Source organism: Globicephala melas, chromosome 14, assembly GCF_963455315.2.
Source record: "Globicephala melas chromosome 14, mGloMel1.2, whole genome shotgun sequence".
In the NCBI taxonomy this organism is placed as follows: Eukaryota; Metazoa; Chordata; class Mammalia; order Artiodactyla; family Delphinidae; genus Globicephala; species Globicephala melas.
Genome location: NC_083327.1, coordinates 57,409,447 through 57,421,518, shown reverse-complemented (window position 1 = coordinate 57,421,518; position 12,072 = coordinate 57,409,447). Strand labels below are relative to the sequence as shown.

The 12,072-nt window shown below is 40.0% G+C and overlaps 1 protein-coding gene across 37 annotated transcripts in view; it reads left to right on the top strand.

Annotated features, from left to right (window-relative positions):
• The window catches only part of EPB41L2 (erythrocyte membrane protein band 4.1 like 2), a 319,453-nt gene that overhangs the window by 189,548 nt on the left and 117,833 nt on the right, over positions 1 to 12,072 (top strand). For all 37 annotated transcript variants that reach the window (XR_009558813.1, XR_009558812.1, XR_009558815.2 and 34 more), the window contains 2 exons: positions 4,748 to 4,790; positions 8,734 to 8,809. Coding sequence is in view for 32 of the 37 variants with exons in the window: in XM_030853462.3 (XP_030709322.1) it covers positions 4,748 to 4,790; positions 8,734 to 8,809 (119 nt within the window). In the remaining 5 variants the exon portion in view is untranslated. The remainder of the gene's footprint in view (positions 1 to 4,747; positions 4,791 to 8,733; positions 8,810 to 12,072) is intronic.

The window sequence follows — 12,072 nt, the reverse complement described above, 5'->3', positions numbered from 1 at the left end:
GTGTGATGGGGAGGAAGCAGTCACCTGCTCAGGCTTTCTGCAGGAGGCCGTCAACAATTAGAATATTTAACCAGTGAAGACTGGAGGTCTTCCTGACAAGCCAGTTGAAGGACTTGAAAAACGTCTCTCTACATTTGACTTCCATTAAAGACAGGAATTTCTGCACACAAAAAAAATCTCTGGTTCTACTACTCAAATGGTGGTGCCGGGCCCAGCAGCGTTGTCACCACTCAGAAGCTTGTTAGCAGTGAGGAATTCCAGGTCCTCACGGGTGGCAGGAATGTTCTGGTACTCATAGCCTCTTACGTGGGAGTGAGGCTCTTTGCAGTCAGCCAGGACATTTGGACCATAGTCTCTGAGGTTTTTTCTAACACCAACATCCTATGAATATAAATACAGTGATTCATAATCAAACTTTTGTATTTTTCTAGATGTTTCTGTTGTTGGAAGATAATTGAGAATCACCTTTATTTAACACTTTCTGAGGACCAGTATTGAAAATATTATAGGGAAATGCCAGAAGACTTGGTGTTAACCAGGACTGTTCCGCTCTCGGGTTTACAGTGGGTAAGAGAGCAGAATTAAGGAGCTTCTCTAATTAACTGACAGAAAGGCTTAAGTGTGGGGAAAAAAAAAATGTGTATAGCTATTTGCTGCTTAGTTAAAAATTTTTTCTCTAACCTTCCAAGGCAGGTTTTTGGTTTTAACTTTTTCTTTGTGCCTAGATTCCTTTGACAGTCTAGTGAATTCTGTGGGCTGCTTCTCAGAACAGTGTTTGAAATGTATGATTATAAAAAAACAGGCCTATAAAGGAAGCCAATAAATAACATTCTCAACATATTAATTTAAAAAATTGGGATAAATTCATCATCAATAGCTAATCCCTACTGTGATTTCAAAAATATCGATTAGTATAAATGATATTTTAAGATCTGCAGCTACTCTCATGTGCTGTGGAAATAGTTTTGATTCCTGTGAGTGACGAAGCTAAAGGCACTGCTGATACTAGCCAGGTTTTTTTGTTTTTCCCCCTACATTCATAATTAATAGTAATGCTAAATTTCAGCTAAAGGTTAATGAAGATAAAGAGGTGACATTTTTTCCCCCCAACTGATTCACAGACTCTTGATTTCATGTTCTAAGGTGATTTAATAACACTGACATTCTAGGACCACATTTTAATTTTAATTTACTTTTGTTGGAAGCCTGTGATAGGATTCTTTAAGGAGAAAGGGGTCTGATTTTTAATCTCATCTGGCCCATGACTACCGTGAGCGTAGTTTTTGAATCCAGAGTCTGATTTATTAACTTTTTGTGGGTAGAAGTAGTCACATAAATAGTAACTTCCTTAATATATATAATGTATCTCCTTTGGAAATAAAAAATTATGTGAAGAAGGGATATATACTGAAAGGTGATAGAACAATTTAATTTTATCATTACCAAAAAGCATCTACCATTAAGGCACTAGATAAAGTCCATTGCATGTGTACTTACTCCTCAGGAAGCGTTTGAATGAATGTTTGAAGAGAACAACCCCATGGGGTAGATGATATGATCTTCATCTTGAGAGTGAGGAAACCGAGGCTTAAAGAAGACAGGGAATGAGCCCAAGGTCACAGAGTCGGTGGAAAGCCAGAATTTGACTCCATGTAGTTCTGATTCCAAAGTCTATGTATGTGGCAGCCAAATCTTTAAAAAATGGGAATGGTGCGCTCTAAGCTGTCATGGTGTGTGTGAGTGTGTGCACTTACGTCATTCTCTGATGGCTTTTTCCATCTTTTTGTGTCTGCTTGATCCACCCAGCACTGCTCAAGTGTCAGAACCAAGAAATTCATTTTTATTATTTATCTGTTAAAAAGTTTTATGTCTACTATTTACTTATAATTGATAATGCGGATAATAGACTGATATTTCTTTTAAAAGTCATGTTAAGGCATTTTTGGTTTTTTTACTTAGGAATTTATGACCCTAGGCAATAAAATTGTATCCCACTCATGATCTGAGTGCTCATTGGAGCTAATTATTCAAATAAAAATAAACCTAAGACAAATACTATAACCTGGGGTCTTTTAAATTGATCATAGCATGGGAAGGGAGGAGACAAGCAGTGGGCCACCAGCCAACAGGTATTAATTTAGTACTTACACTGGTTGCCTAGAACTGCCAAGTCCTGTGAAGGACGCAGGGAATAATGGTCTATCCTGGCCTTGCAAAGACCTCCTTACTCCTGGGTGGGAATGGAGTTCACAGTGTGGAAGTGGGTGTGGTTAGCAGATGGGTACCAAAGGGCAAACCAGGTCAGTGGATGCAACAAATCCTCTCTGCTGCCGCTGTTTGATCATATCAGGTAAACTCTGCCCGCTCAGTTTTTGGATGGGCTCTGAAATAAAGAGAATAAGCCGCTTTGGTCTTGATATTGTGCCTGGCAATGTCGTGGAAAGTGGCCCGAGAATGACAGCGAGTCTGAATGTGGTTGGCTGGTGCACAGAAACTTATTACTCATACTCCTGGGTCTGCAGAGCCAGATTGACTCTCTGCATGCTGTGCAGAAACTGTCAGGTGACTTGTATGAGGCTTTGGTGCTTCATGTGAGAATGGACAGTGCCGGGTGGCTGGGACACAGGGTTACTTCTTGGGGTTACAGAAGATGCTGCTGCTTCCACCCTCTTACTCGGAGAACAGAGAGGTCTTTTTTTTTTTTTTTTTTTTTTTTGCTGTTCTGTGAGAGACCTCTATACCAATTGTCACACAGTGAAACTGGGGATTTGGAAGGGGTGTGTCTAGGCCTTTAATAAGACCAGTAGTTTCTCCTCCCCTCTCTTCTTTCTTCTGTGCTTATGTTCTGAGGGATATTTTTCCTTTTCAGTTTGGCATGAGTTGTGTCTGATTCAGTTTTTCTTACTGTGGTTGTTACATCCTTGGACGAAATACCAAAACACTTTTGACTCTCCGTCCCTCTCCCCCAGCCACTCCCCTGTCTGGGCCAGAGGCTGAATGATGTGTTTTTCTCATTCTTGTGCCTCATGATAGCCCGCCATTTGGGAGCCAGCTGTTGCATGGACAGCTGCTGCAGGGCCGGGAAGCTGAATGCCAGGCTCTCTTCTCGGGGGAGAATTAGAGCTGCTCCTTGACACAGCACTGGAGGTACCGTGAGAGGGTCCCATTGGCCCTTCACATCAGTGGGCCATGCAGCTGGGCCACCAGTGCTATGAAACTTAGACCAAGCTCTGGTAACTCTTTGTTGAGAGGGTTGAATATAACCAGTGTTAGAACAGAGCCATGCACACCTTGGATCCTTGCTGCCCTCAGTATAAGCCCTGAATGGTTTAGTAAGACCCGTGGGGGTCTGTGCAGCTTTGCTTTCAAAGCATCCTGTTGTTACTGTTTCTTAATAGTGTGTAAGTTAATGTTCTGTTGTACCCATTCAACATATTGTTAAGATAGTAGGTTATAATTTTCTATGTAGCAGTAAACATTTTAATTGTTTGCTTTATGTATCTGAATAAAATTCTGTTTAAACACAGATGTTACAATACATGATTTGGGATGCTTTTAGAATGAGTGAAACTTATTCTGAAGCCAGTTATTTGAGTCAGTTTAATATATCTCAAAAATGTAATTGTTCTATTGGTGAAGATAAAGTGAACTTTAATAATGACTTGAGGATAAGGTAGAAGTATAAAAAAATAAACATATATATAGCATATACATAAAACACACACACATATGCAAATTTTTTTTATTGGATACATCTTTTGCCTGTAGCTTTAAAAAACAAATATTTAATGTCCTTAGAGGGTTTGAACCTAGTAGTTAAATTTTTTTTTTTTTTTTTTTTTTTTGTGGTACGCGGGCCTCTCACTGTTGTGGCCTCTCCCATTGTGGAGCACAGGCTCCGGACGCGCAGGCTCAGCAGCCATGGCTCACGGGCCCAGCCGCTCCGCGACATGTGGGATCTTCCCGGACCGGGGCACGAACCCGTGTCCCCTGCATCAGCAGGCAGACTCAACCACTGCGCCACCAGGGGAAGCCCTAGTAGTTCAAATTTGATCTTTTTTGCTTTAAGATATTGTAGTGGTTTCCTAGAATCTTTTTTAACTTTCTCAAAGGGTGGAAATAAAGGAAAAGTGAAAGGGAGTTCCTTATGATTGACTTTCAACTTGGAATGAAGTTTTAAAAGGATGTTTAGATCTTCCAGGAAGGAAAATACTGGCTGCAATCTGACAGTACTTCTCCTTGGCGTTGTACAGTTGCAGGCAGAAACAGAGTTTAAGGAGGAATTGGCTTTAGGAGTTGAGATAATTGTGTTTGGTTGGGGTATGTGTACTTTTAACCAATAGTTTCCAATTCACATTTTATCCATGAATAAGAGCCAATGATTGTCCTTGACTGAGCTCTCATTTCAGTGTCCACAGGGGCTCTTTGCTGGCAGTACTACTATAGAATAAAGACTAGACGTAGATGTATTACGTCTCGTCATTTGGGTAGATGTTTGATTTCACATCCAGGAAAATGAGGCCCAAGAGACCCACCTTAAAGTGTTTTAATATTTTATTTATAACACACACAAACACGCATTCAAAAACAAATCAGTACTGAGCCCAGTGGAATGCTAGTAGCTCTTTGCGTAGGACTTTGTTAAAATGTTTACACTTAAATAAGTATGTGAACTGTAAACTGTTCCATTTTGGACTCTGGACTACTTCTTATGGGTTAATTAACCTTTTTTTTTTACCCCCTGCAGAACTGGCTAGATCCCGCAAAAGAAATGAAGAGACAGCTGCGAAGTGAGTATTAAATCATCATACTTTGAAGTTATCAAGTTAATCTTTACATCTGTGTTTTTCTATCTTTACTAAAATTCACCGGAATGTAAACTAGAATAAGATAGTGATAGAATCATCAGCTCTGTTTTGCATTCATATCATATAGGAAGTTGAGACTCAACAATATTTCTGTAGAATCATGACTGTTTATTTTGGTCATGGCTTAGGGACTCCTGGTCAAGAGGTTGTAGACGACTCTTCTTAAATAGTCCCTCACAGTGTCTACCACTGTGAAGCAACACCTGATCTTTGTCTCTGGGGGAAAGTATGAGAAGCTGCTTTTCTGTAACTTTCCCTTTTTATATGAAATGTACCCAAGAGAGCCCTATTACTCTTGCTTTGTCTACTTGATTTTGGCTGTGTGTCCAGTTAGTTTAATTAGTAAGCATGCCTCTGGCTCCAGAGGCATATGGACGCACTGCTGCTGGATGTCCTGGAGTGAGGGTTTGAGGAGTGAAGGGATTGCAAAATGATCCTTGGAGTCCTCTGAGGTGTTTGCCTTCTCTCCTCCTTTGGCCACTTTTTGTGCTCTGAGTCTGGGTTTGTTCTTAGTTCTGTTTGTCCCTTTCTTCCATTTCCCCATTTGTTCTTACTGTTGTCTCCCTAAGTGACTTATGTGTCCCACTCTATCTAACCAGCTTCAGTTCCCTCCTGTGGCTGGTTTTGTGATATCTGCATCACGAATCATTATCACCTCAGAACAACCTCTGATAGGGGATCTGGCTACTTAAATTACTGCAGCGTCTGTGAATGACTTAAGCAGAAAAGGGAGGGAGCCACAAACAGCTGGACTGTTCAGACAAGAGAACAAAATTCTCACCAGCCCTTTGGACGGTGGGCCCCAGAGCTGGCCAGGGAGAAGCTGTCCAGGGAGCAGGATGCTCTCTGCGCTGTTGGTTTCATTTCCCTACTTATTTATTATTCCCAGCTTATTTATTCCCAACGTTAAAACACTGGAACACATCTATGCTTTTCCCTTCGGTTCCTTTCTGTCTACCTTCCATCTCATTTTTAATTCTCCACATTTTCTTTATTTCTCTTTCTTTCTCTCTCAGATTATTAATAATTTTGGGAGTTTTCCTATCATTTCTTTCCTTCTCTACTCTCCTTTTTTTTTTTTTTTCTTTTTTACTGAGTGTATACCTTATTTTTCCTATTTCCTCTCCTTGTAGACTCATCTTTCTTTTCATTTTTAAAATATCTTTGATTAGAGTGACCTTCCTGATTTGCCCAGGACTGTGAGGATGTGGGACTTTTAGTGCTAACTGGGGTGGTTGGTCACCCTATCTTTTAACTGTTATCCCTGGCTTTCCATCCTTCCCTCCCTCCCTCACCCCTCTGCCCTGCATTTATTATCTTGGTGTTTCATCCATTCATGTTTGCTTCATAATAGAAAAGGGGGAAAGTAGCGAAAAGGAGTAATTAGACAGATACACATTATGCTTATATTATGGAAGAAACTGTACCAGAAAGCTTCGGAACTTTTTCTAGTCCCTTCTGCAGTTGTTAAAACTCTGCAAAGTGCATGAATCCAAAAAGGTATGGATGCTTGGTTCTTTCACTTTCTCTGAAACCCTACTTGCCAAGTGACCCAAACCATGGACGGAACAGGATAACCTGTGAAACATGATTGATGTTCCATTGAATTTGTTTCCTATAGTTTTGCTTTGGCTTTTGTTGCATTATGTTTCTGTGCTTCTCACTTCAGAGTCATGGAGCCATCCTAACTTTTGGAAGGCAAGACTCTTTCTTGCTGATTATGAATCACGGTCTTACGTTTTGATTATTTGTGAAGTTTTTTTTTTAGAGTTATTTCAGGACTTTTGCCCTTGTGGTTTGGCAAGAGGAATAACAGTAACACAGGATTTGGCATTTTCAAACTATTGGAACTAGTTCCCTAAATGGAATCCTGTACCGTCCTGATCATGAAAGTAGGCTGAGGAAACGAAGTTTTAGCTGTTGCATTTTACCTCTTCCTTTCTGCTTGTGTTACAATGGATGAAAGAACTGTTTGTTCTGTCTTAGCCCAACCTCTGCAGTGATTTATTGTCATTCAGTTAACAGAGGTAAACATTAATCTTTTTTGAGTTACGTTTGACAGCTGACAGCCTATCAGTTTCTGTGTAAAATTTGCCTAAAAATCTCTATTTTCTCAAATGTACGCAAATAAGACTATATAGATATATAAGGCTATATATCTTAGGCTTGCCTGTATTAATATATAAACAATCCATAGCTAGATAGACTGTTTATATAGCTAGGTAAAAATGATACTACATAACTAAATAAAAAGTTTAGCATTATCAGTACAACTTTATCAACTTTAGAATTGGAAATAGAACCTGAAATATGTGTTCTATCAGAAACTTATCCCTGTTGTCGTATCCAGGTAAGCATGTGCTGGTGTTAATACCTAGGAAACAAATAAATAAAGATCCATTAAGAAGTGATATGATAATCCTGTGATGACTTTGCTTAATTATGGGTTAGTAATTACCTTGAAGAAGTACATATGCATCCAGCCACCCTGGTGCTACTGGCCAAGATATGGCATGTCTCTTAATACTCAGGAAAGTTCTGTATCTTTTTTATGATGTTTTAAATGTATAGAGGGAACTTAAATCTGTTTATTAAATTTGGCGGGTTTGTGTTATTAGTAGAAGAATGATGTATTGAGCCAAAATCCAGCAAGAGTTCTGTGTATTCACAGTAGCTATTCAATAACTCTTCATTGACTTCTGAGTAGGAGAAAAGTTAGCGTGTCTATGGTGAGAAAAGAACAAAATGATCCATTGAGCAAGAGAATGGGATTCAAGAAATTTTTCTTCAACTCCCTAAATGAAAGCAACTGTGAGGCCTTCAAATATGTGTGAAATGAAATAACACACACACACACAGTTTTTATGTTTTTATTTGGAAATACCATGAACTTTGAGTATAACTCTGAATTCAGACTATTGGAATTATTTTGATCCCTTTACGAAAATAATACCTGCCCTGTGGGATCTTCCCGGACCGGGGCACGAACCAGTGTCCCCTGCATCGGCAGGCGGACTTTCAATCACTGTGCCACCAGGGAAGCCCATCATTTCTTGAATAGTTATAGTGATCATTTGATCATTACTCCTCTTCCCCCAACAGTATAAAAATCCTAAATTGCTTTTTTTAAAAAATATATATTTTATTTTTGGCTGTGTTGGGTCTTTGTTGCTGAGTGCGGGCTTTTCTCTAGTTGCGGCGGGCAGGGGCTACTCTTCATTGCGGTGCACGGGCTTCTCATTGTAGTGGCTTTTCTTGTTGCGGAGCATGCGTTCTAAGCATGCGGGCTTCAGTAGTTGTGGCGCATGGGCTCAGTAGTTGTGGCGCATGGGCTCTAGAGCGCAGGCTCAGTAGTTGTGGCATACGGGCTTAGTTGCTCCGCGGCTTGTGGGATCTTCCTGGACCAGGGCTCAAACCCGTGTCCCCTGCATTGGCAGGCAGACTCTTAATCACTGCACCACCAGGGAAGCCCTCTTTTTTGGTTGTTTTTAAAGTGTGGAGAATATTTGGCATCTAGAGATCCTATGGTTAAAAAATCTTATCTCAGAACTATTACATGAAGTTTATATTAAAATGTTTGCGTACTAGATCACCATATAAAACATTTGTTGACATACCAGTAAATGTTTATAAAAAAGTGAACCTGTTATTCTTTGATGATGGGTTATTTATGGAATTGATTTTTACTTTATTTTTCACTTCATTTTTGTTTTGTAAATGATATTTTCTTTAAATTAAAAAAATTCTCTAAATTGATTTATAGCAGGACTGATCTATACTGTTTGAACATTGACCTTTAAGTTTTATCAGTATAAATGGTGATTGTGTTGGTTGCATAAATAATCATGATCTTTAATAATTACAGATCTTCCTTGGCTCTTCAGCTTTAATGTGAAGTTTTATCCTCCTGATCCTTCTCAGTTGACTGAAGATATCACCAGGTACTTTACATTTATACTAAAAATGATTCTTTTTTTTTTTTTTGCGGTATGCGGGCCTCTCCCGTTGCGGAGCACAGGCTCCGGACGCACAGGCTCAGCGGCCATGGCTCACGGGTCCAGCCGCTCTGCGGCATGTGGGATCTTCCCGGACCGGGGCACGAACCCGTGTCCCCTGCATCGGCAGGCGGACTCCCAACCACTGCGCCACCAGGGAAGCCCCTAAAAATGATTCTTTACTTACAGCTCTCATTTATTTCAGTGTCCTGGGGGGGGAATGATGGTAATTTTAGGATTAAAACCAAAACATTTTTTCTTAAGCTGAGTTTTAGAAGTTTCCTTGGAAGTGGATATTCCAAAATAGTTTGAAATGTTTCTGGTTTCAGAAATTTTATTCACTTTTCTTTAACTTCCCATTTATATTGAAGTAATGGAATATTTTTTAAAAATTGCGGCAGGGACTTCCCTGGTGGTCCAGTGGTTAAGACTCCGTGCTCCCAATGCAGGGGGCCCGGGTTCTGTCCCTGGTCAGGGAACTAGATCCCACGTGCCGCAACTAAGACCTGGCGCAGCCAAATAAATAAATAAATATTAAAAAAAAATGCAGCAACTTTGTTTCCTATGTTATACTTTCAAAAATCACTGGTATTTAATATTTCAGATTTTCATACTAAGATAGTTTTTATCGTGTAACCCATATGTGCCTGTGTACTAATCTCAGCTTACAAATGTTATATAAAGGTAGAAAAATGAAAAACTTTTTAAAAGTTAATTTTTGGAAGTCTCTTGAACTGTAAGTTTTACACACACACCCCTGCTCCCCAGGATAAAAAACTAATAAGGTAGGCTTTCTTATGTAAGAGTCAGTAGCTGTTTCATTTCCATCTCCTCTGAGATTATCTGGACAATACAGACACATGCTTAAATTGCAAATAAAAGTTTCAGTTTAGGAGCAAGAGAGCATTTACTGATTTTGAGAGTGACTAAGTGTTTGAATGGGAACAAGGAACATTTAGAGTCCACGAGTACCTTGATATCTTAGCCCTATTTAAACTGGGTATCAGCGATTGGAATTCTTAGCTCTGGTAAGAGTAGGTCTATAGAGTGCTTTGTATATATTTTTAAAAGATTATTTACCTGGCCAAGGAAAACTGCATTCTGTATATATACTTTTGGAAAATTAACAGGGTGTTAGCTAAAGACTCTGTTTTTGATTCCAGTGGTTCCTGTGTCCTTGACGTTTTCTGCTAGGCCAGTTTTGTCATCAGATGTGAAGTTGGGTAGATATTTAAGCAAGTGCGTGATATCCATGTGAACTAGGAATAATGGAGATTTTTTTCCAAGATTGGGTAAATGACAGGCCTTCCCCCCCGCCCCGCCCTTTACTGGTTATTGCTGAATAAGGATTTACTGATACTAATTAAGTTTTGATTGAATTAGCTTCAGCTAGTAAATAATAAATAGCAGCTTTTGTAACTACGCAGTGAGCTGCTTAGAGCATGAAACTTGACAGGTTGCCGTGCGTAGGATATGCACGTAGGCCTCACTGCGGGAGGGCCTTTGAACAGTGCACATAACTGGGGCTTTGTGACCCAGCGCCCTCTTTGTGCATACATTCCTCCTTGCAGTGATTCGTTTGGGGATGATAATCCTTTGGTGATTGCAACTTTATAGCATAGGTAAAGTGCTTTGGTTTTCTTTTTAGAGGGACCTTGAACAGTCTCCCTGCGCGTTTGGGGAAGAATGAAATAGTAGTCTAGTGAGCTAACTAAAAGCCTGAGATCAGCCTGTAGCTTTGCAGCCTAAATATTACGATTGAAATCTTCACTATGACTTGAGTGAACATCTAGAAGGTGGGATAGCCTTTTGAGGAGGGCAAGAACACAGTTCAGAATTATGTCTGAAGAATGATCTGTCCTGCCGTATGAAGGAGATGGACTTGGGAAACTCAGGAGGCTGTTGCGGCTTTTGTTTGAAGTTTTCGGGCCGTAGCCATAGGCTTTAAAACAGAAGAAAGGATCAATGTGAAAAGTAGATATACTAATAGGAGGAGGAGCAAGAAGATTTTAGTAATAGATGGAATCTTTGTGTTTAGGTCTTAACAGTGCTGTAAAATGTGGAGACCTAGTGATATTCTTGATTAGACCTAGAGAATTTGAGGATAACGTGGAATCGTAGTTTAAGATTTAGTTTGCTAAAATAAAGCAGTGATGCTCATGTTGTTCTAGGGGTCAAGGAAACACATATTTCTCCTTGGAAAGAGAGCTACTGCAGTGCTTAAAATACTCAGACTGTAGTGATAGTGAGATGAGTTTCATTCTTAGAAAATTCTGGAGCACTCCTCATGTGGCAAGTACTTTGCTAATAACTGTGGGCTTATGATGATGATAAACAGAATCCCTGCCCTGCCTGACAGGAGATTTGGGTGGTAATACAGGTGTAACTGGGGGATGGCTGATGCCATGTTCTGGGACACGCTCTCTGATGCAACAGCAAGAGCCCTGGACCACAGGCAGCGTGCCCCTTTGAACATGGTGGAGGTAGAGGCAAAAGGAGGGCGGAGCCATGACAACCCCGCCAGGCAAAAGCATCCACAGGAAGAAGCCACCAGCTAACAGGAATGGCAGTCTCTTCAAGAAGGGGGGAGGGTGCTGCCATTTTCTTGGGAGGAGTCAGTGGTAACCTTAGCAAGTGGTTCAATTCACGACTAGAAATTAGGTTTTCAAATGTTAACAAAAAGAGTTGATGGGGGACCCCCCCAACCCTCATAAAATATAAGTAACGTGTTTTTGCACGTTATTTAATAAAAGCTAGAATCTTTTATAACTGTAATAATCCACTTGGAACACTGAATGATTGTTATTATAACTAATAATAACACTATTATGATTATGGCTACTAGTTATCGATTGCCAGGTACCACGCAATGTCTTTTATTTATGTTATCTAATTTTTTATCCTCATCTTTAAAGGGAAATAGAGTTGTTCCCATTTTACAGGTGGGAAGTTAGACTTAGGCAAGTAAATTAGCTTACTCAAGGTCACATGGTCAGCTCTGCCAGGCTCTGAAGCCCATGATTTTTCTACTGTAAACTGAATTAGCTGCCTCTATAGATGGGGTAAATGGGCAAGTAAGGGCTTCCAAGTAGAGACTGACTTAAGATTGTTGTTAAAGGGTTTCAGGAAAAGAAATTACTATGAAAAGCATAGAGAGGATAAAGGGTGGGTGACCTTAGCTTTTCACGTAAATCCTGAATGAAGAACTG